Raw genomic sequence first — 27511 nt, 5'->3', positions numbered from 1 at the left:
AGATTAAGTTGTGAACTTTCTCACTATGGTATTCGTGGATATACCCTCAAGTGGATAGAGGATTTGCTTACTGGTAGATCTCAACTGACAAGTAGTTGTAAATGGCGAATATAGTGATCCAACTACAGTGATTTCTGGAGTTCCACAGGGTTCAGTATTTGGCCCTTTATTATTCCTTTGCTATATCAACAACATTACTCAAAACCTTACATCTAAAGTTTGATTATCATGCTGATGACACCTTAATCAACCGTAGCATTTTGAATAAACAGGAAGTTGTTACTCTTCAGAATGATTTGAATACAATGATGAAGTGGTCTATAGACTGGCAAATGTCATTTAACCCAAACAAATCTGAATTTCTAAGAATTACGAACAAAGTCAACTACATTTCATCTGATTACTGTGACTATTTGAGAAATTGCCAAATACCCTTCGTTAATCATGCAAAATATCTGGGTGTGATTATTGACAAGCATTTAAACTGGACTGAACATATTAACATGATAACAGCTAAGGCTAACTCTGTAAGAGGGTTTCTACAACGTAACTTATATTAAAAGTCCTAATCAAAATTACGTTCACTGAGCATTAGCTACATGCTGCTCAAATCACCTGCATTTGTTATTTTAAAATTCTTTATGCTGTAAAGTCAAAAATAAATAAATAACTAATTCTGACCTCCCAATGAAATTAGTTAGCGCCTCTGAAAATAATTATCGGTGGATTGTAAAATCGTAAAACCGATCGAGCCGCGATATCCTCGGCTATCGTTTTGTTCACCCATGTTGAGTCCATAAGCGCCTCAGGTGCTTTTATAAAAATAATCAGATATTAATGTGCGCCTATAAAGATCGATAATACGAGACACACAGACACAAGCTTGGACACAAAAGAGAAGATATATTCAACTTTCAGGATGTGAGGTACGTTTCTTTTTTGTACGAAACGTGTACTACACGGTAATTTACCCTGGGGGCATTATTTAAATATACTCTATACTGTGACAGACCCTTTGTAGTCATGGTTTAACTTGCACAATCTGCCTTGGCTTATACAGGTGTGATCAACTTAGAGGCTTGGCTAAGGGAAGTGTTGTAATGTCTGAGTTTGGCATAATAGAGCAGGCAATGATTCTTAAGGTCATCACTTTAATTTTATATGTACATATGTCACACATTGGTGATTCCAATTGATGTGCTGCAAGATGAGTTTTTGAAGATACAATGTAGGGTTGGAACGAATGTACAGATAAATCCTCCGAAACTCTTGAAAATGTTACCAAAGCTTTGTTACAAATGTCATGTCAACAATTAATGCACACAGCTGATGGTAATTAGGGGTACTGTACACTGTAGTACAAACTCGCACACTTCATTATAGCTCCAGTACAACCATTGTTTAAACATACAGTGGAACCTGTTAATCAGGACACTTGAAAATGAGTACACCTGTATAACCTGGATGAATGGTAATGGTCTCAAAATGTCCGTTTGCATGCAATCTGACTTGGAAAATCAGGACACCTTGATAATCTGGACACTTTTGTTCGGTATTAATACACAGGGGTTTCACTGTATAACTAACCAAAAAATATGTAAATGGCAGCTCCCACAAGGAGTGACTATACTTGTGCAACTGGTTTAACTTGTTAGTATCCATGGTAATGAAGCTTTGGTGCAGTAAAGCAGTATCCAAAAGTTATTGTCTTAACCCTAATACAAAGTAGTCAGGATAAATTACCTGCAGCATTCTAACATTTGCGCTAGTCTTTTAAGGAGGTAAATAGTTGTTGGAAGTCTTCCAATTTCCCTAAACAGTCTCTGTGGTGTGTGTGGCCACAGCACTTTTTTTTCTTTGTCATTGAGTTGGGTAGTATCTGGTACAGTTCAAACCTCATACACACTTGCATTCATACACTACTCAGCTTATATTATTGTGTAATAGAAAGCAATATGATGAGCAGCAGTCACCGAGAGTAAGAATAATTTGTTGTTTTTTTCTCCCATGAAACAAGCATGAGTTATGTGCATTTGATTACGTTGCGGTATAACATAACTTTATCATTGCTGTTTCTAAGCTTCTTGCTTAATAGCATTGATGTATACAACTGTACCTTGATGAATGCCCCAGTTCATGGTGAATAGAATGACACAAGTCCCAACTCTATAGCCTATTGTACTCAAGACTTGTGATCGATTAAACAAAGTGCCTGTAAATTTCTGTACAAGTCGATTGTTTTGCTCTTCTTGATGTCTATTGCTACAACTCCGAAATTACTTACCGGATAATGCTGAAACTAACAGCCCATTGGTTTTCCAACTAAAAAAGTCAGAAATTCAAGAAAATGCAGACAAGTCAATTTTTTGCTCAGCGGGTCACTTATTGTCTACTATCTTCCAAGATTAAAATATGCTAGGAACTGATTATAATAATTCCATTCCCTAATGTTTTTGCACTAACTTATGTAAACTATCTGTATGTTGTAATGCTATATATGGTAATGCTATATATGGTAATGCTATATATGGTACTGTAGCACCATAAACAATTATTACTTTTGAAAGAAGTATTAAAGAAATGCTGGCTAAAATGTGCTGGGTGTTACCTTAATTAAATACAGTTGGCATGCATTGAATGAACCTCACTAATAGGGCCATGTGGCTAGGGATATATTATGGCCTCAGCAATGGAGCAGTATGTCCCATACACATTAACGTATGCAAATAAATTTTGATGTCAGAAAAATTTGATGAATCGACAAATTCATATGTTTATAAGCACCTTTAAAAGTACAGATTTTGTCTACAATTTCTTGATTTTCGTCAATATTTTATTCGTCAAATCTGCTGAAGTGTGAATTCGTCAAGTTTTTCTTACATCAAAATTTCCTTGCATACGGTAGCTATGTTCGGAGGTGGCCACTATATCAAAGTAGTCTTATTAAACACATGGCTTCTAAGTGAGGTGTTATGAAGTATAAGCAACTACAGTGGAACCTCTCTAAAAGGACCTCCGTATAAAGGGCACTGAACATTCAGTCTCTTGATAGTGTACAGTTGATAGTGTACAGTTTTAGAATGTCCCTTTACAAGCCTCTACCAATACAATCATACCCCTGAAAACACAACTCCCAATATAGTTCCCACACAGGGATTATTCACCACCAGATCCCCATAATAAAATGTGCCTATTGGAAGCTAAGCATTGTAGATATCTAGATACATAATATTATTTATTTCATCATTGCAGATGGATTTTGTACTTACAACCATAATACCATCTACTTGGAACCAGGGATGACGTCTTTCGTTTGTAATAATTACATACTGAAAACTTCCACAGATGTCCCTGCTCTGAGTCACCAGGTAGGGATGACTGTGCTAGCACAGTAGCCAAAGACTTTGCTTTGTGTGTGTGTGCGATATTTATGTGATATGATAGTGTACAGTAGTTGTGTCCACATTAGGTCTTGTGTAACATGTGACCTGTACTGAACTCAAGACTTTTATTACTTAATCATGTTGTAGTTATTAGGTTTTGTATGACATCATTAATGGTTACCACTTGTATATATAGTATCTATTAGTTAGTTGTCATGTGGTTGTGTTATCAGTTTTATTTGTTACTATTAAAAGTTATTATTGCATGTGATAAGTCAAGGGACTGGTTAACTAAAGTACTAGAGGGTACATTACACGACCTATCCCCTAATTATATTCCAATATGTTTACAGATTTAGTTTACTACATCAAGTTGCTGGGTGTCAATAGCAGACACTACCATATGACACATACACAGACTATAACTACTGGACCTCAACGAGTCAACCTAATTTATGAACAGGTTACTGTGATCAAGTCTATAATTATGCAGAAGTTACAAATGAAGCAGCTCACACTTCATGTTATATAATAATGCTTACAATTCCCATTAAATATTTCTCTAGGTCTACATAGGAAGTGTCTTGATGATAACCACAAGGTCTGTACATAATATACCGCTTACAGGATATGCATGTTATCTACTGATAATCCAGCTTTTTTTGTACTGCAACTGGTCCTTTCAAGTTGTAGCTTTTTTGTTTTCCCTATAAAGTTTTTGAGCCCAGCTTCATGTACCACACACAGTACATGGTGTCCATTAGCAAGAGCCTTCATACACTTGAAATCATCTTTAACACTTTGCAAGTAACTCAGTTTAGTTTAGTGCTTACTCCATACCCTATGGTCTATGATATAAGTTATGTCCATGTGTAGGTAACATCTTCTGTGTAAGCCAGACCAGAAAGGAATTAAGAACAACAATCCTGTAACCATCAAAATAATAATGTATCTCAAGATAATTGTATAAAGAAATGATGTAACTAAAACAACTAAACTTCATCCCTCAGTAAAGTGTACCTAAATACAATTTCATAAATGTACTCTTGGGAGGAGGAGCGGTCAGTCTGCTAGCATCATTACTGCTCACGGCTGTGTCACTTCATCCAGTGGTCATGTATAGGCTATGGAGTAGAGTGTATAATAGAGTAGTGGTCACATGGCAGCATGTTTATAATAATGTGTGAATATCACATGTGCCTTGTGGCGCTTATGATCATGAGCTCCTGATACAGTCAAACCTGAACACATGCATAATCGACATTGTTTCCTAATAAGACTTTGTAAGTTGATGAGCTAACCATCCTGACATTTTTTGAGCTTTAATTGATCTAGTGTGTGGTATTCATAAAATTAGGGTGAGAGATTTCACTGTGCAAGTTGCCCTTTGTAATGTTTTGGCGAAAGTCAGACTTACTGAGTGTTACTAAACTGGGAATGGAGTGTAATATTGCCCACTCACTAACTATATTCACACCATTATAATGACCTGTACTATGACCCTGTACTTACCCTATCACTCACATCAACTTCACGATGAATCTGTGTAGTTTACCAGAGTGAAGGTCAGCTAACATCATACTGCGAACAATATATGTACACATACAATAATGTAACTGCATCATAACTGGCAAAGCCGTTTTTCATTACCAGTGCATGCAAACACATGCTGTTACAAACAGCCATACTGTACAACCAAACACTCGAGACACAAAACAGATAATGTGTTTGAAACTGTCAATAGTAATCGACGGTAAAATCCTAATTTTGATGAAATAAAACAGAATACTATAAACTAATTTGCAGTATGTACGTGAAGACAGTTCCGTACAATGGTGACACCACTGAGGATAATACTCCTTATAGATCCACTAGGGAGAAGGAATTTCACTATTTTTACAAGTAACAGTAATGATCAACATGTCATATAGAAGTACTCATGTCAAAGCACATTAAAATTTCACAAATCAAACTCCACAGCCTTCGTGATGTTATTGTTAGGTAACAAATGTATCACATGAGCTGGCTAACATGGATCTTGTGACCTTAATTTCAATACCAACATTCTAAACAATATCTGAGCACTTGCAGTATTTATTTCAGCATTAAAAGTAATTTTCTTTTGGAACATGAGGTTCATGTTTGACGACCTGAATGAAGAACAAAAAGTGTATCGTTCAAGTTGAGTACGTAACTAATCAAATCATTATTTTCTTTTCTTCAGACTAGTTTGTTAATTTACTGAAATTAATTAAGGCTGGCAAAAGTAATTTCTGCCAGACCCTCAACACATTTACTTTCATACATACTGCACTGTATGTTGACTTAGTTCGTACTCCCTTGTATGTTGTGCTGTAAAGCCTATAATAATAATAATAATGTTCTCAGCACATTAGAGGGTATACTGTACGTACGTATACATGCACACATGAACACCGCTGTTTACATTGCTGATCACCAAAAATTGAAACGATTAGGGCATACGCTCCAAGCAAGAACAGGAAGTACAAGTACAATTTAAAGTACCACATATGCTTGTATGTACAAAAAATACAGCACTTGAGTGTGTCTCGAGGCAAATACAGCGCTCGATTTTGCCTCATCTCTTGACATGTCCCCTTATGCGTACACACATGTAGCACTGCTTTAACTGTAACACCCACTCACGATATCCTCAAAGCATGCAGCATTTATAGCCCATGTGTTTAAACTCTATTGTAACAAAACTGCAACAACAAAAATACAACATTCAGCTAACCTGTCTATCACTAAAGAACTTATAACCAATTCAATAAATTCCAAATGCAGCTTTTAACATAGATTATAATTATGATATACATACTCCATGCTTTTAGTCACATTAATTTGTAAATACATATGCATGCTTGTAATTAGAAACACAAATGGCTGCTGTTCATCACATTGCTTTCTACTACACAATAATATAAGCTGAGTAGTGTACGAATACAAGAGTGCATGAGGTTTGAACTGTACCAGATACTACTCAACTTAATGACAAAGAGAAAAAGGCTTCACACACCACAGAGGCTGCTTAGGGCAATTGGAAGACTTCCAACTACCATTTATGGTTTAGCACCCTCCACAAAGACACACGCAAAAGTTAGAATACTGCAGGTAATTTATCCTCTAACTACTTTGTATCTCCAAATACTCATCTTGTGGCACGTCAATTGGAATCACCCAGAGTGCGGCGTATGTATATAGCTAGCATGATAACATTAAAGTGTGTACGTGCCATTGATGACCTTAAGAATCATTGCCTGCTCTATTGTGCCAAACTCATAGACATTACAACACTTCTTTTACCCAAACCTCTAAGTTGACCACACCTGTAAGCCAAGGCATATTGTGCAAGTTAAACTATGACTTTAATTCCTGTCACAGCATTCAAATAATGCACCCAGGGTAAAGTACCGTGCAGTACACGTTTCGTACAAAAAAGTAACATACCTCACATCCTGAGAGTTGAGTATATCTTCTCTCTTGTGTCCAAGCTTGTGCCTGTGTGTCTCGTAATATCGATCTTCATAGGCGCACCGTAATCTCTGATTAATTATTTTTATAAAAGCGCCTGAGGCGCTTATGGACTCAACATTAGTGAACAAAACGATAGCCGTAAAATCGCGTAAAATCGTAATACCGATCGAGCCGATATCCTCATGCTGCAGCATCAAAAATGGTAGATCCAATTTTGAAGCTATGTTAAGGAGTGATTTTTACTGTCATACGTCAGAGTGGAACTCCTCTGGATCCGCCCTTGCAAGTACAACATCGTTTTAGGGAGTCGTGACCGTGTTGGCCGTCACTTCCGGTTTGGTTGTAAATACGACTATGTGGTTTTGAGGTGCAACCAATGTCCTTGAAATTGGCTGCACGTGGAATTATGTAAAGAGATACAACAGTATACTCATACTGAATGACCTTATATGTAACTAGTTATTGTCCATCGTCCTCACAGTGGCGTGACTGCATGCTTATGCAATATGTTACATAAGACAATGTGAGGGTGTTGTGATAATAGAAGGTCAAAGCTATGTATGGTTGTTTCCATGCAGGGCTGGCACAAAAGACAGCAACACAAAGAGCCATCCATGGTAACGGCTTCAGCATGAGTTTCTATGACTAGATATTATGTAATGTTATTATATAATACTGGTTACAACTGCCCAGCTACAACGTTACATAATATCTACTCTTAGAAACTCATGCACTACCACCCATGACTCTTGTCTGTGTGGCTAAAACAGTATAATAGTGAACCCCTTTGATGAATAGCTATAGTACATTCCTATAACAATTAAAGCCAATAAGCTGTAACTCTATAATGCATGTACATTGCAATATTAGTCTGGTTTGCAGGTAATAAATATCAATCAGTTAGCTAATGGTTCATTTAAATACTTTGTAATGCTAGACTAACTGGCTGATTGGTTACAGGTATAACTCATTTACTAGCAGCAAATCATTGCAATTAAGCAGTATTATAATTTATGCTTATGTCTATTTGGGAGTGAACAACCTAATACTTATGTGTATTGACTGCATGTGGAGTTACGTAAGGAGATGCAATATGGATTTATGCTGGTTGCAGATGAAAGAAACCATATTATATCAAACAGTTAGCTATCATAACTATCATAATGAGGTAAGGGAAACCACATTATATCAAACAGTTAGTTATCATAACCAACGAATTAGCCTTAACTGTACACATGGTCAAGCTCTCATGTCCACTTATGCAATACGTTATATAAGACAGTGTGAAGATGCAGGTGATAATAGCGCTATCCATCCATGCAGTGCAACTGACAAAGAGTTGTCACTGATCATTGGTAGCAGCTGTGGCAGCATACCTACAAATTGTGTATCATGCTATCCACCACTTCAAATGTATAAACATTTATGCATGCAAGACATTTATACTCAAGTACATATTTCAGCGTTATCTAGCACAGATCCTTCAACATCACTTGAGAAGATTGAAATTTAATTAATGAAATTGCAGCTGTGGATAAGTGCAAGTATTGACATGTGGCATATGTACTGTATTGTAAACAAATGATGTGAACTGGCTACATCGCACTGTAAATCCAACTTTGTCATCTTAACAAACATTTTGTTACTGCCATTTGTAATGCCTTGTTTGATCATCACATTCATCAGCAAATCATGACTAGGCATCATGAGAATTATGTTCTCAACTAGCTAAATGTTTACATCAGAAAATCATACTTTACTGCCATACATTCCCAACTAAATAAGTAGCAACATAAATTACAGTAACACAATGAAGTATATAGTGTACATCCGTTACAGCTATATCTGAAGGCAGTACGTGACATGCAGTTGTCACCAATGCTGTTAACTACTTCCATCTGTACTGCCAGCAATATTGATATTATGCTCTTTTTGGTACATACAATAAGTAAATTGTCAGTAAATAACATTTAAAATTGTATTTTTTACTACCTGGAATTTTATCGATTAGGAATTTTATCGATTAAAAGCTAATAATGTATAGGGGGTTGCAGTTACCCTAGAGGAGTTAGTTCACGTTTGCAAAAGAATTTTCCATTATGCAATCTGAGTATCTGACTACAATATTTTTTAGTTGACTGATTCCTTGTTGCACCGGCTATTCAGTGACTACCAAACGTGTCAGTTGGGATACTTTGTAGTGAAAACTATTGTGACAGCTTTACCTTTAATAATTATCATTGCAATTTTATAAGTACTCAGCTGCTTATGGTAGATATTGTCAGGTTGCATGGAGTAAAGAAGATTCTTTTGGTAACGTGAATTTTATCATTAACTCCTCAGTCTAGTTTTTAGTTTTTACCCTTTTTGCAGTATTGCAGTTAGCTATACTCTCTAGTAAAATTCAGGTGTGTTGAATCCTCCCGGCCCTGGCCAGGGATATCCCCAATGGGAGTTGCTTATAAGGTTACTTTATATTTTTAACATTGCATGGATGAATTGTATATACTTGTATACCCTACAATCTATAGTCACATGTCCCAATAAAAATGACATTCAGCCTACCTGTAATCCATTCTTTATAATTCTGGCTGTGGTAGCTACATGTTGTCCACAGGTCTTTGATGTAGGTCAAGGGTGAATCTTGATGTAGGTTCTGTCTTGATTGTCCACTTCACAGGTGAAGTTTATCACTAAATTTAAAATGGGTTACTTATTGCATATATAAGTTAAACTAATATTACCAGTAGTGCTCAAACCACTCAAATTGCCTGCATTCATTATAAAACTACCCAAATTTGACCTCCAATGTATTTAGTACCTCTAGCTAAAAATAGTTACTGATGTAATGTTTTTAGACTTGTCGAATTTTTCTGAAAATGGTTTTAAAGGTGTGATTTTACTATCATATGAGCCCCTCTGTATCCTCCCCTGTAGATACACCATCATTTTATGGCTATTATCCTGTTAGGACTGTGTCGGTGAATTCTGGTTTAGATAGTTGTGTGCAACCAAAAGTTAACTGCACATGGAATTATGTAAGGAGACACAACAATATACATTTATGCTAGATGCCACAAACACAAAGAGATGAACCCACATTTTTCAGTATCACTGAAAATACCATGGCTGTGGCGTGACTGCTTATGGCATGACTACTTATGGCCGTGGCGAGCCATGGCTGTCAGTGTGGCATGACTGCTTATGCAATATGTTACATAAGACAATGTGAAGGTGTTTGTGATAATAGAAGATCAAAGCTATGTGTGGTTGTTGCCATGCAGCACAACACAAAGGATGGACCTACATTCAGTTTTCATACTGTGGAATGACTGCTTATGCAATATGTTACATAAGATAATATGAGGGTGCTGTAGATCAGAGCTATTTGTGGTTGTTGCCAAGCAGTGTGGCAACACAAAGAGTCGTGGCAACACAATGAGACATCACTAGTGGTAACAGCATGCATGAGTTTCTAAGATTAGATATTATTATGTAATACTAGCTACAAAACATTACATAATATCTACTTTTAGAAACTCGTGCTGTTACCACCCATGACTCTTTGTGTGCACTGTACTGCTTGGCTACAATAGTGAACCCCTTTTATGGGTAGCTAAAGTACATTCCTATAGCAATAAAAGCCAATAAGCTGTATAACTCTTACTCTATAATGTACGTTGAAATAACAGTCCAGTTTGCAGGCAATAATATCAAGCAATTAGTTCATTTTTATTAATGCTAGACTAGTTAGTTAATTCGCTACAAGTATGACATATTTTTTCAATTAAACACTACTACAATTTGAGAGTAAACATGATTTCAACCTATTTGTGCATTGACTGCATGTGGAGTAATGTAAGGAGATGCAACATTTGGATTTATGCTGGATGCCACAAACACAGATGAAAGAAACCATAATCAAACAATTAGTTATCATAACCAAAGAAATGACCTTAACACTATACACATTTCTCATGACCACTTATGCAATATAATGTGAAGATGATCAAAAAGTATGGTAGTGCTGTATATTATATAGGTAGTACTGTATATAGGGATCACGGAAGTATGCAACTTTTCACAACAAAATATTGACCAGAAACCAGCCTCACAATACATGGTGCCTTGGTAGTATTGGTTAGGCATAACCAAGCCCAAAAGTGTCCTCAGTATGATGCGAAATGCTTACTATAAGTCACAATTCTTTTGTATTCGGTGGAATTTTCTGCTGACTGTCTAACTAACTGCCTGATGCCTTCAGACAAGCATAACTCAATAATGGCTAAGGCTACTGATGATTTTTTCACTGCTAGATATCACTTCAGCCCGACAGGTGCCTTTTGGCATACCACAGTACACATGCAGACTGCATGCTTCATGGATTACCTTTTCCTCTTTGTGTGTCACTTATCTTTGCTGACAGTGCAAGATGTCAATTGTGGTGGGGTGCTTTGATGGCTTCCCTATACATTTATAACAGAAATTGTCCATAGTTTTTTGTAGTAACTGAATTGATTGCAGAGGCGCTTCTTTCATTTGTAATGCTATGTAACAGGTTGAACATAGCTGAACAACAAAGTGTAATGGGCCACTCTCCACTTTTCAAATTAATAGTTGGGGGCATGCATTCAGACAAAATCATTAATTCTGGTGCCTATCTTTCTAGAATGCACGGGTTCAACAGTCTGTCCAGCCATAATTATGTTATTAAAAAGTAAACAAAAGGAAATGTTAAAATTCTAAGTTTGTTTAGGGATCAAAGGAATGAAAAGTAGTGAAACAAGTGAGGTCCCCCTACACCTGAAGGTATATTAGTGAACATTACTATTCATCCCTAATTCAGTCATGGATATAGACTAAAATAGAGATTGTCCACTAGTATATACGTATATTTCAGGGTAGAGTTGTGGAACTGGACAGAATATCATATCCGCTTACTGAGCAGATCATAACTGTCGATTATCCAGCTAACTGATATTTCTTGCAATTTTTGTGCTGCACCTAGCTAGCATGTAGTTATAAGTTATGCTCCCTTAAAATTTTTGGTACAGTTTTTCAGATTGTCCCTAGCCTATAGTCGCCAAAGTAATGGGCACAAAGTGATTATAGCAGAATCCCACTACAAATGTCAGAAGTGTGATATTAAAACATGAGAAGAACACCCAAAATGTAATTTTTTGAACAAACAATCTTAGAGATTATAATTATAGTCATTCGATAATGTAATAATATATATAGCTGATAACTGGAATAACTGGCCAGTTAATGAGTTTACCCTGTAACATTTCACTGGTGGCTACAACCACTACCTTCTATGAGGGATTATAGAAATAGAAAGTACTAAAACAAGGGAGGTTGCTATACAGTGGAGAATCAGTCAATTATCTGAACCCAATTATCTGAACATTTCATTATCCTAACACAAAACTGACTGCTCAATTAAGTATTTGTCAACAAGTGTATGCTTTATTAGAGTAATTTACTGAATATAAATCAATGGATGTTTGATTATTACATACTATAACACCCCTCCCCCATATTAGTTCAGATCATCAATTCTCCACTATATAGCTACACCAGTAATGCTCAGTGCAACTGACAAAGAGTCATAGAGTGGTTTGTAGTAACAGCTATGATGGCATGCCTGCAAATTGTGTATTATAAATATGTAATGTAATGCAACCATATGTATACAATGTATAATATAACAAACAACCTATATGGGGGTACTTATCTAAAGCCAAAGAACTCTATAAAGTGTAGATTTCAGTAACAGTTATAGTAAAACATTGGGTTATGGTTTGGCTACGACTACCTAAAACAGCGCAATCCAAAAATTGATACAACTATTTTGATAGGGTATACAGAGTATTTGTATGTAGCCAGTTTGGGATTTCCAACAGCAACTCTGTTATAAGCAACAGAGGTCTTGGGGCACAACTTAATAGTCCAACAGTCAACAGATCATTTCATGGATAAATTAATAATGAAATTATTTGTATAACACCCTGTTTTATTTTGGAGTGTACTGAGTAGCAGTTGTGGTTCCTCAAGACCTTTCCGGGTTTGCTCTTTTACCTTTGTCTTTAGGTTACTGATGTCTTTGAGGGGATACATTGATAAATGGGCATGCACATACAGAGATGAATCCAGTGACAAAAATGTAATAATTTGTAAGCAATCAAAGTATTATTTTTTCTAACTGCAATAAAGTGTATTGACGATATGTCTTGTACATCCAAGTACATGATATAAATACAGGAGGTCTATATCTATTCTCATGCATGACTAAAAATACTGCAGACTATATATATATAGCAGTATAAGCTCGTATACTCAGTTTTGCATCGTCCACATTTATATTGCTATATACAATGGTTAATCTAGAAATATTCCTTCCCTAATGAAAACCCTGAATTCAACACTACACCATTTCCAACAGTACAAAGTATTATTAAATAAATCTGTTAATACATGGATATTTATATGAATGCTCTATTAGAGTATAATTTATCTCAATTTTCAAACAGGCTCATCCCATCTGTGAGTCCTTCCCTGAGAGATAATTATTATAAAATTGTTGTGCTGTGCTACATGCTGTACCAAACTAAGTTCCTGTAGCGGTGGAAAGCTTAGAAATCTAGATTTCAAAGGGAAGTTTCCTTAACTTTTCACTTTTTTATTATTTATACAGTGTTTAAATAATTTAAACAAGATTAATGTTAATGGTGCAGCCCTCAGAAAGGATATGGTGAAAAAAGATGTGAGTACATGTTAATACCCTAACACTATAATGATACAGAGAAGCATTACACAATCCCGGACTGGAACAACTTGAACATTGAGGACTTAAGTAATTGTGATTTAGATTCCTTTAAAGGTTATTTATTTCATTGTTAGTTAACCACTATACATGGTTTTTGTACATTAGTGTTGTACCCTTGATGGGTTTTGCTAATCAGCAAATAAATAAATAAACTTGTTTTCCTATTTAAAGTTCCTGTTTGTGAATGAGTTCCCACAATAGTTTTATGATAAAATTGCCAAAACCCCTTACACATTTGCACACAAATTTTACTGTCAGTAAAACAGATTAATTGAATATGCATATTTCAGCAAGCAATGGGTTCTGCTGAAATGAGGATATTATATTGTCCATATTAATTCTTAACTGCAGCTTTCTTAATTTGCAGCTCCTTCCACTGCACGGTTTACAGGATACTCATACGGATTAATAATAATAGTTTCTCCTTCTGGTATTTCTAAAGGGTGTTCATGTTGCTGCTCATCATAAATATTTGATACTCCATGGTGCCTGACAAAGTGTTGAGGATATCGGATTGGTGGAGAATGATTACTGTAAACAAAATTAAAATATTTATATGGTGTTACAACATAAAATTAATACAAACACTTTGTGGTTTTAATATATTTACATGCTAGCTACAAATACGTAATATGGTAACAAAGTTGCTGTTAGTATAAAATTAAAATTTGATAAATTCCACCCGATAATTATAGAAGTGTACTGATATGAAAATTTACCAATATACCAATATCCAATCAATATAATGGCTACAAAATTACTGTTTCCAATGCCAATATTTTTTAGTGCTGGGTTGCATCTGAGCACTTTCAGTATGGACAATGAATGTTAAACATTATGGCAAAAAATGTTGCCAAAATGTTTTTGTAAAATGAAAAAAAAAGACTTGTGGCCCTTGGCCACTATGAAACAGTTAGCATCATCAGCTAATCACTTTACCCACAGTGCTACAAGGTCAGTCATACAAAGTATTGAGTAATAATACAGGATATGTACGCTATATTATTTGAAAGAAAAATGATCGATTAAAGTGGTGCTGCAGCCCTTTCCAAAAAAGTTAATGATGAACAACTATCAAAAATTTGTGAAAATCCCATATAAAAATGTTGATAGCAAATGCGGCTCAAACTATATATAACTCATTACTAATGCTATAGGTGGGCTTTCACTAGTCAATTGTACTACCTCAGGCAGAAGAAATCACCACTTTGTAAGAGGCGCTGTACTGGTCTAAAGTACATCTAGCCCTCCCATAGCATTAGTGGTGATTTGTAGTCTGAGCAACATTTGCTATCAACATTTTTAGATGGAAATTTCACAAATTTGATTCGCACTTCCTGCCACATGCCACAATACATTCATTCATCATCATGACAATCACATGCTTATTAAAACATTTTTGATATGCATATCCTCTATTATAGTACTTAAGTGAAATATTTGCTAAAAGTAAACTTTTCACTGATTTCCAATACTACTGATATTTAGACCAGTTAACTTTACATCCTGCAAAATTTGCATGCGCTTTTGAAACCACACTTTAAATCTATGACATGTAAGCATCGTCTCTGTTAGCCTTTACACATACCACTAAACAGTAAAATATATACACAATATTACAGACAACGAATTTATTATCCCTTCAATACAAGGATCAAATGTCCTGTGCACTCCTCAATCTCAAAACTAAAGCAGATTATTAACAAGAATTCTAAACTTACATAATATTCTGCTCTACCCTTGTCAATCAAGCTCTACACTCTAATCAAGACAAATTAGGTACCAAGCTTGAGCCAGTTATGCTTTGAAAACAGCCTATTGTGTTTGTGAGCAGTGCTAAAAAATCAAGCCCAAATTATCCCTCAAAATCAAGAAAGCTGACTGTTTTATTAGAGTGTATATCAGTGCTTCTGATAGCAGTGTTAGAGTAAGTGACTGCTCTATTAAAATATCTCAATCTTTTTTGTAAAAATGCAAATAATCAGCCATGAAACAATTAATATAATAATATTTACATGCTTTTTATATGAAGTGTAGTAATACTGTGTTTCTTTTTAGCATGCTGATGACACTCTAATTAAATAAATTTTGAAAATCATCCCCATTATACTGGCATAATGCTTGATAATTTTAAGACACATGACAGTGTGTTGTGCGGTCAAGTAGTGTGCACCACACCATAAATATATTGACAGGAAGAAATGCATTTTTAACTCATGCATAGCTTTCTCGAAAGCACACAATTTTTGCATTATAGTTGCCAGCTACCTTTGGTATCTCACTTCCCAAATTTCAGCAAAATTGCTTCATGCATTTGTGAAATACAAGCCCTCAAAGTTATGCTTAATTTCTTTCTCTCTCTCTCTCTCTTTTTCTTTCTTTCCTTAGCCTATATAATTCTTCTTTTTGCACACTTTACAAAAAACCAGTATAAAATCCAAATGCACAACTCGAATACTCGATTGCTGTGAATTTTGGCATTACATTAAGGAGGTATTGAGGTAAATTCATATATACACCAAGTCTAATATTCTTGGAGTTATGGATGATTACTTTCATGTCTGAAGGGTAAACCACCTAAGGGAATGGCTTGAAAATTGGTCTGTGTGTAGATTGCAGGCCTATCAACCCTCGGCCTCTGGGATTTACCATGAGACTAATTTTGCTATCAAGCTCAAGCTCTCATAAGCAGTAGCTCTAAATTCATGAGGCCAATCAATTCTCATGGATCAATACCATGAGACTCACAATTTCACTGCCAAACTCAGGCCAGAGACCAGAGTCAAGGTCTTATACAAGCAGTACAAGGTGCTTTTGGTTCTTTGAATGATCCGTAGTTTACATAATTGGTAGCATCATGTGGGCTTCCTATTTGCAAGTGTACTGCATTTGTGTGGATAATTTCTTTGCACCATGTTTTCTTACACTGAGAGATGATCATCTAGTGCTGAGTGTTCATATTGTAGAGCCAAGCTAAGTTTAGTGGCACCTTCACAACGATGCTCATGAACAAGACCAAATCGAAACAGTAACATGTAGCAGTTATGAACAACATGTTTTGCTTATTGTATCATGAGTAACGTCATCTGATGGAGGCCAAGGGATGGTGCATGTGAAGTCGGTAGTGATTCAATGAACCCAAGGAAACATTATTCATGACACCCACCACATTGTAATGTTATACACAAAGGTACTGTGTCATCCTTTCTTTCCTAACTTGATGTTGGTTCCACTATAAAAGTTAGGCCATAAATAGAGATGCAAATGCGTGATTATAAGCAGAGATTTTCCCAGCAATTAAAGTAGAGCAGTAAAATTGTCCATTTACTAAAAACATCAAAGTCAGTTTGTTAATTTTATAGACTCATTGAGTCAAACAATTTACCATATCAAAATAATGGTGAGTAAAGTAGGGTGGTGCTCTGTGAGTAAAGTAGGGTGGTGCTCTGTGAGTAAAGTAGGGTGGTGCTCCATTCTTAAGGAATGGGGAAGCCCTTGCAATGAATATGGCAGCCAGTTTGAATCCTGATCAAGAATTGGCCTTGAACCTACTGACTACTGCTTAATACCAGTACTATGAACAGAATCTGGACGTGGGTTTACGTCAGAACTCAAAAGAGGCTAATGCTGAGGAGGCAATACAACTACTAAAGCCCTTGGTTCAGACACCATGAACACCTGCTCTCCAGGCTTTGTGGCCAAAGAAAAGGTAAGTAGTATGTGTTTGGTGAGAATTTTATTTATTTTTAGCCTCTAGGTTGAATTGATACATCTCAACTCCCAAGTTGTAACATGGCCTTGTGTCACATTTTTAATTCAAGAATTTTCCAACTCAAGTGTTAAACACTGCAGTAATGGCAGAGGGAAATAATGGAGTAGGGCTGGGACATGTTTAAAAAGAACAACTAAGGAACAATGGCTTAGCAGCATTCAAGTAAAGATATCTTTAGATGGACAAATGAGAAGATGCCATTACTGTAAGTACAGCAATCCATGAGTAGCTTTGTGATGCACGTGTTTTAAAAGCTATAGTGATGCTCATAAAAGATGGGTATGTGAATATATATGTGCTACATGTTGAAGGTGGCCTACTCCCCAGGAATGACCGGGTGCTATGCCAGTGCAATCACCTGCTGTCTCTGCCTATATGATGATGTGCAGATACAGCAAACTGTTCTGGACATCATAACAGAGTCTTCAAGTTTTTCTGTTTCCTGGTTGGCAGATATATAAAAAATAGCAGTGAGAGTTGCAAAGTTACAAGGAAAAACCAACTTGATGTACAATTGCAGGGGTTAAAATACTCTAATAGAACAGTCACCAAATAAAAAGTGAACAAAAAGTTGTCTATAGCTCGAACAACAGTTTTAACTTCCAAATCCTTAACCACTGAACTATAGTCAGCTGCTCAGCTCACTTTGTATAAATGTAAATTCTAGTTTACAAAATCCTAACAAAAGTTCATAAGTAATCATAGATCTACCAAAGGAATAATTCAAATTGTTCTAAAACATCCCATGCGTTAAAAATTAATAATACAACAGCCAAAGAAAATTCCACAATACCACTGTGATTTCTGTCTTCCAGAATATCATAATCATCATTGTGCATGTAGATAAGAAATTTGGTAAAAACAAGCCCCAAAACCAGTTGATGGATGGGTTTGGGATATTTAAAATACAGTACAACAAGAAGTAAAGTATTACAAAAATTAGTCAAATAAAATTCACAGTATTTATAATACTATTGTATTTCTGTCTGTGAGGAAATTGGGTAAAAACAAATCACAAAGCCAGTTTATAGCTGGAATGGCTGCAATGATGTTAGTTGTTAATGCTAATAAGCCATTGATAGGTATTAACACCACTGCAGCCATTTCTTGGCCACCACCTTTGATTATGCACACCTTTATTCACCCAATCTTTTGAAGGATGCACCCTTTTTACAGCTTAGCTGTTTTGCATGGTTAACTACACATGATCAAGGTTTCGTGGTCCAAGCCTAATGCACACACATACATGTACAAGTCATGTAACTAAGTAAGTAACAACTAAAATGACACAGTTTAGAGATGCATGATAATACTCCACTTGAGATGTATGTACAGCAAACATATATTTTTATGCATATATTATTGTATATGACTGTCACATTTCTAAACAGCTATAATTATACATTTGATAACATACCTGTTCAAACTTTGCTCCACTTCTTCTGACCTATACGACATAAAGATGTTAACTGTATACGTAACTGATGTATGAATTATTTACGATATTATGCTATTGAAGCTAGTTAATATGCGAGTGGGTTTGGGGCCATCATGTGCTCTGATGGTTGCTGTACATTATAGCACTACAGCACATGCAGCATAAGACTTTTGTGCATGTACGTACACAGATTTGCACGTTAAAGCATAAAGCTTGCTACCACTCATATATACACATTTTCATTTTCAGTGTGGTTTAGTTTAGCAAATTTGGCAAGTCTGTCATTCCCAGTTTACTCTCTGTGACACCTGGCTGTTCTTCTCACACACACCTTAAAACAATATGGTATTATAATTCTATAAACTGCATAAAAGTGGATGAATCCAAACAACAGATGTACTACCAAATGCCTCAACTCAAGGAACACACTTCCTAAGATTGAGTTTTAAACTGTAACAGAACAAATTCAATGCTAGAAGAGAATCCAGCGCATAAGGAAGAAATTTACAAAAACTATAAGAACAACAAACTTTACAGTTAATAGCTATTATATTATTTAAACTGCACATGTACACATATGCTAACTTATATAAATCATTTTCAACAACACAGGTATGGCTGTTTTTCACTGATATAATCACAGGCTCAGGTTTACTTCTTCTCCACCAAACAGCAGCCACAACAATGGATACTATGACCACCACTACAGTGATAACTGATACAACAATAGGAACAACAATAGCAGCAGTGTTGCAATCACTACTATCACTTGATGTAACCAACTGCTTGTCCACTACAGACATAGTCATTTGTACTGTAGACATGACAACGGCAGTGTGAGTGTAAGTTACATATACTGTATTTGGTGTGTTTTGAACTGTGCTACTACTACTGGATGGTGAGATGCTGGATTCTGCAACTTTATTGGAGGATGTGGACTCTGAAATACTACTGCTACAAGTAGATACCCTGACACTAGTAGAGGATGAAACACCAATGGTAGATGGTGCTGCTGGAGTTACTTGACTCCGACACGTCTGTGTTGCTATTGGTAAATCGTCAATATCTTCCATGTGGCTAACAACTACACATTACAAGGTAATCTATAATATTATGTGTATAAATTAACAAAATAATGATTATAACAATATTGTACAACCTGGGACTTTACAAATGTATGACATGCAACATCACTTCTCATTGATACATCAACCAGATAATGAAGACTATACATGTAGCACCTCCAATATTTAATTTTACCTTATTTAGTAAAACTCAGCAAGAACAAAAATAATAGTAATATCCATAATAATAATGCCAACACTATTCCGCTGATTACCTTGACTACTTAGACATCCAGTTAGCTCAACAGCAAAGCAAGGATCGTCATCACTATCAAGTATTTGAAACTTGATTTCAGTTGAATTAACAGGTAGAAATATTGGCATAACAAGTGTGCCAAGTAAAGTATACTCCTTAAAAAACCAAAATTAAATGCATTATGTTCTTGGTAGTAGTAATGTATACATACATTTGCTCCACCAATATTGCTGTAGAGTACATCGCTGGAGTCATAATACAAACTAAAGGAGACTTCATTATTGGTGCTAACAACTTGTAGTTGTGTCAGGTAAACCAATTCAGTAAATGTTATGGTGGCACTCTGTGGTGCTCTGTGTGAGGCACACCAGGGATCTTGTAAGTTCAACACCTTCTTAGATTGACGACCAGATGATGTCACCATAACCTTGTCTATGTTATCATCATTAATGGTAGCAACAACAGGGCATTCTACATGAAAATAATGTGTATAGTATACGTACTCTCATTAAATATAGCAATAATATCATTAAAACAGCGAAATTGTGACCACAAATCATGATGGAAAATTTCATGGTTTCATAAAACTCAGCTAGGCTCATGTTTTAGCTAACATGCCACTTTAAGAGACAATTACTTAGTTTCCATAATTATATAGTTGGGGGGATTCATTAAATTTACATACTAATCTCATGTATAGTAGTACTGAGTCCATTACTGACAACTTTGTTCTGTAAGGACTATAGGTACAGTGTACTGCAATATTTTATAATTTTAGTTATTTCAACAGGGATACAACATTAGCCAAGGCTGTTTCTCAGCTGTGCCCTGAGCAAACAAGCATACACACATACATAATAAATGAAAGCATAGCTAAATGGTACCGCTTTAGTTGATATGGTGGAAAGGCTGTTCCAAATGACTGTGTCACAATAGTACAGACTTCTCTTCCCACAGTTTAAATGTATAGGAGGTACATATTGATGACAAATATTGCACCCATGAGGACGGCTTGTCACAGACACAGCAGTTTTGAAGGTGCCTTGTAAATAGAAGGGTAACCACAAAATTTAATATAGTGTAGATTCAAGAGTGTAGCAACAAAATTTAGTAGGTGAAACATACATGGCTGTTCTAGTATAGACAAGACTGCTCTTAATAGCATATATGTGACCGGATTTCACATAACCAGGCTTCCACACACACAAAATCAAACTTACGTTTTTACCAGAATTGGATTGCTAGCCTAATACACTATCATATTCCACACTGTACTTCCTTCAGGACTGGCAAGTCTGGTTTCTGTGGCAGCTTTCTTCCGACCCTGTCAAAGCCACGAGTGGGAGATTGGTGCCATTGAATGGCCATGGCTTTGTGATAATGGTGTGTAGTGAGCTGGGACTTCACAGAGAGCTCGCCAATAGTGTTCTCAGTCAATTTGGAGTGATTTGAGGGCCATGGAGGGCCATGGAGAGCCCAAACTTGGCTTCTGGATTCCAATCGTCTTCTTGTTTTATTTTATACCCTTATATTGAGCCCACCCACCGCCCCCCACCCTCCCACCCTATTACTACCACCTGTGATATTATTACCCGCTCGAGAAAAGCTGCCCAAAACAGGGCTAATTTTGGGTATCAGAAATGTATACACCCACTCAGTGATAGCTAGTAAATACTTGGTGCAAATTTTGTTTGCACAGCTGTAGGCACTGGGAAGTTATTACACAATGATTACTTAAAATCGCCATATCTCCTAAAGAAGCTTTGTGCGTCGAAGCCGGGTTTTGTCAAATTCAGTCACATATTTTATTTATTTATTAATGTTTGACAGTACAAATAAAGGTACTGAGAGCCACTGGCAAGTGCTGCCAGGAACTCAAACTAAAGAAAGGGGGAAATACAAAAATAAAATAATTTATTAGGTAAGTTCTCTGTGCAAGGGTGTCATCAATGCTGTGACACAGTGGCAACAAGGGCAGTTGTAATGAAAAGAATGCACATTAGTATCATGAAAATTTTGAATAAAGTTTTTCCACATGTATAGTTATATAGTTTACGTTTGATAATGCAAATAGGAAGAGATAAAATATCTAAGTTCTTTTCTGTGGCAGCTACCTTGTTTGTCATAATAGTAGCTACACCACTGGCATATTCAACCCCTTCCCTTGCACGTAATAGTGAGTTAACTAATCTAACCTTTAACAAAACATCCATATAGTTCCATTCTAAGGCAAACTGAAGCACCTTCCCACTGTATAGGAGTGACACGTACAAACTGAGCTAGTACTGGATGGGAGAAATTCCTTGTTTCTTCTTCCAAACCGCAAACACTGTTTCCAGCAAATATCTAAAAAGTATATAGTGAACTAGTATTTGATAATGTGCAATATCTTTACTTACAATTTGGTTTGAAAATTGTTCCCTAATACAGTCAAACACCCTATCAGACCTTGCATACTCCACAAAATACTGAGTTACATAACCACCAGCAGCTTGTAGAATTGATATCGCCTCTACCACAACTTCAGCACCAAAATCAATTTCAATGTATTCATCTTGTGTAATAGAACATTGAGAATAGTCAGAACACCACCCAATATCAGATTTTATTGCTTTAACTGGTTTGTATTGTTCATTTGCAGATGTGGAAGTTACCCTTGTACCCAATACAGAGCTGATTAGTGATCCCTCTTCAAGTAGTCCTATTCTGTTAATACACTGCGTGACTGTAAGGAAAAAAGTTTACACAAAAAATTAAGCTCATATATAGTACAAAAAATAAATTAACTATACACTTACAGTACCTATCTCTTGACTACAGAATAAAACCACATTAATGATATTTAGATGAGTTAAAGCATATAAGAAGGGTGCAGTGTTTTTGCAGGTTTATATATATATATATATATGCCTATACAGAGTGCCATGACTGCCATTTCAGCTCATGATCAGAGGTACAAAATTAGTCTATTGTTATCTTAGTTACTTGATGGTAGTGGATAAATTTTCACATACTGTGTATGTTTGTATTGGAGTATATGCACAATTTAGTAAGTTACATATCAAGACAAATAGTATAGTGTTTTGTGTTGCCAAGAAAGCTGACGTGCAACACCAAAGTTCAAGACACACAGCGTCATGCAGCCAAGAAAGTTTGGTGCATGAGTATTAACAAGAAGAGAAGGACGCATTTTCATGGCAATGCATTTCCTACAACTGTTTAATAGCACAAATGTGCCGTGAAAAGAAGATACGGCCTTTACAATTCATGACATGACAATGCTGTTATTATCAAATTTGATTGTCAATGTGGCCATTTCTTGATTGTCACCTTTCATCTCATTATACAGTGTAAAACACAGCTTGGTTGCTCTAGAATTGTTGTATTTAGCTACATATAGTGGTTTAAATGGTCACTTATCATGTGTGAATATTTACTTTAGCGTATTATGTTATCCTTCATGCTCACTATAACTGGTATAAATTTTTAGTTGGTAGCACTCAGATGATAGATATTATGCATTATAGTAGAACCACATGTACACATAGAAAATGCTGAGTGAGTATAAGCCATTCCAGTGTTGCTGGTTATCATGTACAAGTACATACAAGGCAGTTTGGTGACACATATTAGGTAAAGGAAAGGATTTCCATGTGGTAACCACATGTAGTAAATACTATTGCCTTCTTGATATTCATGATGCAGAATTTCAAGTGTGTGCAAACATTTCAAACACTTCATGCTTTGTGGGGGGAAGATTTTCACAATGGTTAATTGTGAATTCATACTTTTCCTTGCAAATTGGCTATTATAGTGAGCTAGTTAACTTATTACTATAAATCATTCTTAGACTATAAATCATTCTTAGACTATTCACTCTTGAATTTTAAATCACATTGCTTGTGAAAAATATTCTTACTTATTTACACAGTACATTGATGTTAGCATGTATCATAATCATTGTAACTATTTGAACAGAAGTTCAGCAAATCATGGAATGTCATCACTAAACCGAACAAATTCCAGACCCATGCATGCAGTGATGGCTTCATCCTCAAGCAACACATTCTCTATAGACACGTGCTAAAGGAGCAGGAAGTTCCTCTGCATTCAACTTCAGCTTTTATAGGAATTGCTATCCTACTAGTGATAATTATAGGTATCTAGTTTTACCCAATAGCTTTTGTAATGCATGGTTTATGGCAGCTAATGTAAACCTGACATGATACCACAGGGGCGGATCCGAAGGGGGGGAAGTTTCAAAGGGTTCCATGGAACCACCATTTTGGAAGAGCCTTAATATTATTTGATAAGCTGTTGCCAAGTTTTTCTCTAATTCAGTATGCTAGTGAAATAACAAGTACTCATCGCAAACACTTAGAGTGACAAAAACACTTGTTTTAGCTACTTTCTTTACTATAAAATCACTTGAACTGGTATACCCCAGCGTCTTCATATATACGCAATAGATGCCTCTAAAGTAATTATCGTTTTGTTGTTTAAAGTTATTGCAGGGATGGATCCAGGAGCTGACAAGGGGAGGGGCACAAACAGGCTAAGTCATAGGTGCGTGGCTGGGGGAAAATGAAGAAGCAAATAATCACCTCTTGATAGTATTATATTTGCCAGCTTGCATGGTCTTTGCAGATGGCTATGGAGTTTTAAAGCTTTTTAAAGGCTATGAGCATCTCAAATACCCGCAAAGTATAATTATTTTTAGAGGCACTTTGGTTTCAGGTGAGTTTGCACTAATATGGGCATATTTTTTATGAGATCTTGTATTAAGGTTTAGCGTTTCAATAGAAAGAAATAACTAGCTATAATGCACGGCTAGCTACTCCACAAAGCATTTCTAAATGCCAAGATTTAACAGTGAAACATTGCTTGAGAGTAATTATTTGCTATGAAATATGCTAGGTAGTTATACTGAAGTTGTAATTACCATGTTCCAGAGTGGAACTCCTTTTTAAAAGTCTGGATCCGCCCCTGTACCACAGGCTCTAATGATTATACACAATCTGATGCTTCGAGTGATGGATAATAGTGTAATATTTCTACCATGTACTACCTATTAATTTATTGGAGCAGGTCATGTTCTGTGCTTGCTATATATGTATGTGTAAAACACGATTAGTTACAGATGAGCTAACAAGCAAACAAAATGTAGCTCTTTTGCTACATATGGGTAAAGACCATAGTGGTGAGGTCAATTACATAAGTAAAAAGTGATAGCAAAATGTAGTTTAATACAGAAATGGTGCTAGCTATATTATCTTTTCTGCAAGATTGCAGCATCATCATATACATTTCATGTTATAGCTCATACAATTAGGCTATGGAAACATTATAAGCAATTTCTTACTGGCATTATAATATTCCAAGCTATTGTATTTCAAAATATACTGTGCAAGCAATGACTATTATTTTGCTTATGCTTCCTAGCAACATTAGTACAGATGTGCTGGCAGTCAATAATTTTGTAGTGCGTAAACATCTATATCATATATAGCATCACTGGCCGCTGCATCACTGGCCGCTGCATCACTGGCCGCTGCATCACTGGCCGCTGCATCACTAGATCATGTGATGACAACCAGTGCTGCTGCTGCCGGGGAGTCAAGCACAAAGACCAGCAACTGCCACTTAACTTTTAATAGCCTTACTGCACACTGATGATGCAAGATATGTTGAGGTAGACAATAGGTAGTTTTAAAAGATGCCACAGTGCCTTGCGGGTTTCTGCCCACACACGCAAAGAATACAATCAAACTGTATGATATGTAGTCTATTATGCAAGCAAGCCATTTTGTCAAGGTAAAGGCTGTTGCATTATCCGATTATGAAGTGGTATATATTGTACATCAGCCGGACTGCACAGGTGACGGACCGGCACCATCACCCGGCGCACAAACGAATAGTATTTTGTGACACCAGCCACAGCCTACAGTACATCCTTACCTCCAGTGGTCACTTTCACTTCTGTTGTTAAGTAAAGCAGCAGGGTACAGTAGCATATGCAAATCAGCCGAGTAGCAACCAGTCGACCCATAATGCTTCACAGATCACGTGCCTAAATCGATAGTTCATTATTCCGAATATTATTGTATTTTATTATTATTTATTTATGGATGTACATACATAATAATTCAAAAATAAAGGTTTAGGCTCCAGGTCTTTGTTCATATCCATGTCCTGTAACTTCATCAAGTTTTTGTTTAAAGGAAGATATAGTAGGTGCTGAGACTACGTCAGATGGTAAGGAATTCCACTCATTAACAACTCTCTAACTAGCAAATTTGCTCTCAATTTCAATCTGGTTGATCAGAGAAGACCATTATGATTATGATGAATGTGAACAACAAAAAAAAAGAGAGACAAATATGTGAATCCTTGGACTAACATGCGACCACAGATCTGATCTACACAGTATTTATTTATTTATTATCTAATTCATCCAAATAGGAAGGGGTGGCACCAAAAGGTTAGACCTGCACGAGGGTGCTTCCCCAAAATATTACACACATACGTGTACATATAAGTTACTATAGCATACAAAAAAATAAGAAATAACTGCACAGAGAACATGTACAAAAAGCAAGAAAACGCAACACATGCACACACAAGACAAACTAACAGATTACACAGAATCAAAAAAGTAGTGCTTTACAGCATGACGAAAAGCAGTACAATTTGACGACGATAAAATGTCAAAAGGAATATTGTTCCATATAAATGGTGTATTGCCAAAACAAGAATACCAGAGGGCATTGATGGTAGACTGCAGTGGGAGAATGGAAAGTGAATGCCGTCTCGTACAAGAGGTCACAAAAGAACAAAAGTCATTAAATTTGACCGCAATTCTATTGTTAATAATATCATAAAGGAGATTGACTGAAAGATAATCACGGCGAGATTTTAAAGATGGCCATCTCAACTGTTCCAAACATTGATCTGATGACTTGATCCATAAAAACACAGAGGGATCCCACCGACTACCACATACCCAACGAGCAGCACGACATTGGGTGTTTTCCAAAAGCTGAATGTTCTTTTGAGTAAAAGGATTCCATAGCTGACATCCATATTCTAACAAAGGGCGAACAACGCATCTATAGGCAGTAGATTTAACTTGTGGAGGGGCACCCCACAGAGTGTGGCATAAATAATTCAAACATTTGGTAGCCTTAGCAGCAATAATTTTACAATGTTTAGACCAACATAAATTAGTAGCAATATGAAGCCCCAAAGAGCATACTGAGATGGACCACCGA

The 27511-nt window shown here is 36.1% G+C and overlaps 1 protein-coding gene and 2 long non-coding RNA genes across 3 annotated transcripts; 1 reads left to right on the top strand and 2 right to left on the bottom strand.

Annotated features, from left to right (window-relative positions):
- The first annotated feature begins 714 nt into the window (after nt 1-714).
- Nucleotides 715-3657, top strand: LOC136250433 (uncharacterized). The gene is made up of 2 exons (XR_010698537.1): nt 715-926; nt 3253-3657. It is a non-coding gene; the product is annotated as an uncharacterized lncRNA (long non-coding RNA).
- Nucleotides 3658-4307: 650 nt separating this feature from the next.
- Nucleotides 4308-7194, bottom strand: LOC136250434 (uncharacterized). The gene is made up of 3 exons (XR_010698538.1): nt 6855-7194; nt 4896-4964; nt 4308-4507 (listed from the first exon to the last, which is right to left on the bottom strand). It is a non-coding gene; the product is annotated as an uncharacterized lncRNA (long non-coding RNA).
- Nucleotides 7195-13897: 6703 nt separating this feature from the next.
- Nucleotides 13898-26325, bottom strand: LOC136251867 (uncharacterized). The gene is made up of 8 exons (XM_066044271.1): nt 26199-26325; nt 22640-22965; nt 22436-22586; nt 20452-20711; nt 20260-20395; nt 19506-20004; nt 18900-18929; nt 13898-14241 (listed from the first exon to the last, which is right to left on the bottom strand). Exons 1-8 carry the CDS (start codon nt 26287-26289, stop codon nt 14067-14069), a joined length of 1668 nt encoding a protein of 555 aa, XP_065900343.1. The 5' UTR covers nt 26290-26325; the 3' UTR covers nt 13898-14066.
- Between the last annotated feature and the right edge of the window lie 1186 nt (nt 26326-27511).

The sequence above is a fragment of the Dysidea avara genome, chromosome 3 (assembly GCF_963678975.1).
Source record: "Dysidea avara chromosome 3, odDysAvar1.4, whole genome shotgun sequence".
NCBI lineage: Eukaryota > Metazoa > Porifera > Demospongiae > Dictyoceratida > Dysideidae > Dysidea > Dysidea avara.
The sequence above is the reverse complement of the archived record's forward strand: the minus strand, read 5'-3'. Positions and strand labels throughout refer to the sequence as shown.

Coding starts and splice junctions, on each gene's coding strand:
- LOC136251867 (XM_066044271.1), bottom strand. CDS start 26,289: ATGGGTCGACTGGTTGCTACTCGGCTGATTTGCATATGCTACTGTACC. Junction 18,930..19,505: donor GTTGAAAATGATTTATATAA/GTTAGCATATGT, acceptor TATGTCGTATAG/GTCAGAAGAAGTGGAGCAAA. Junction 14,242..18,899: donor GTGGAGCAAAGTTTGAACAG/GTATGTTATCAA, acceptor TTTTGTTTACAG/TAATCATTCTCCACCAATCC.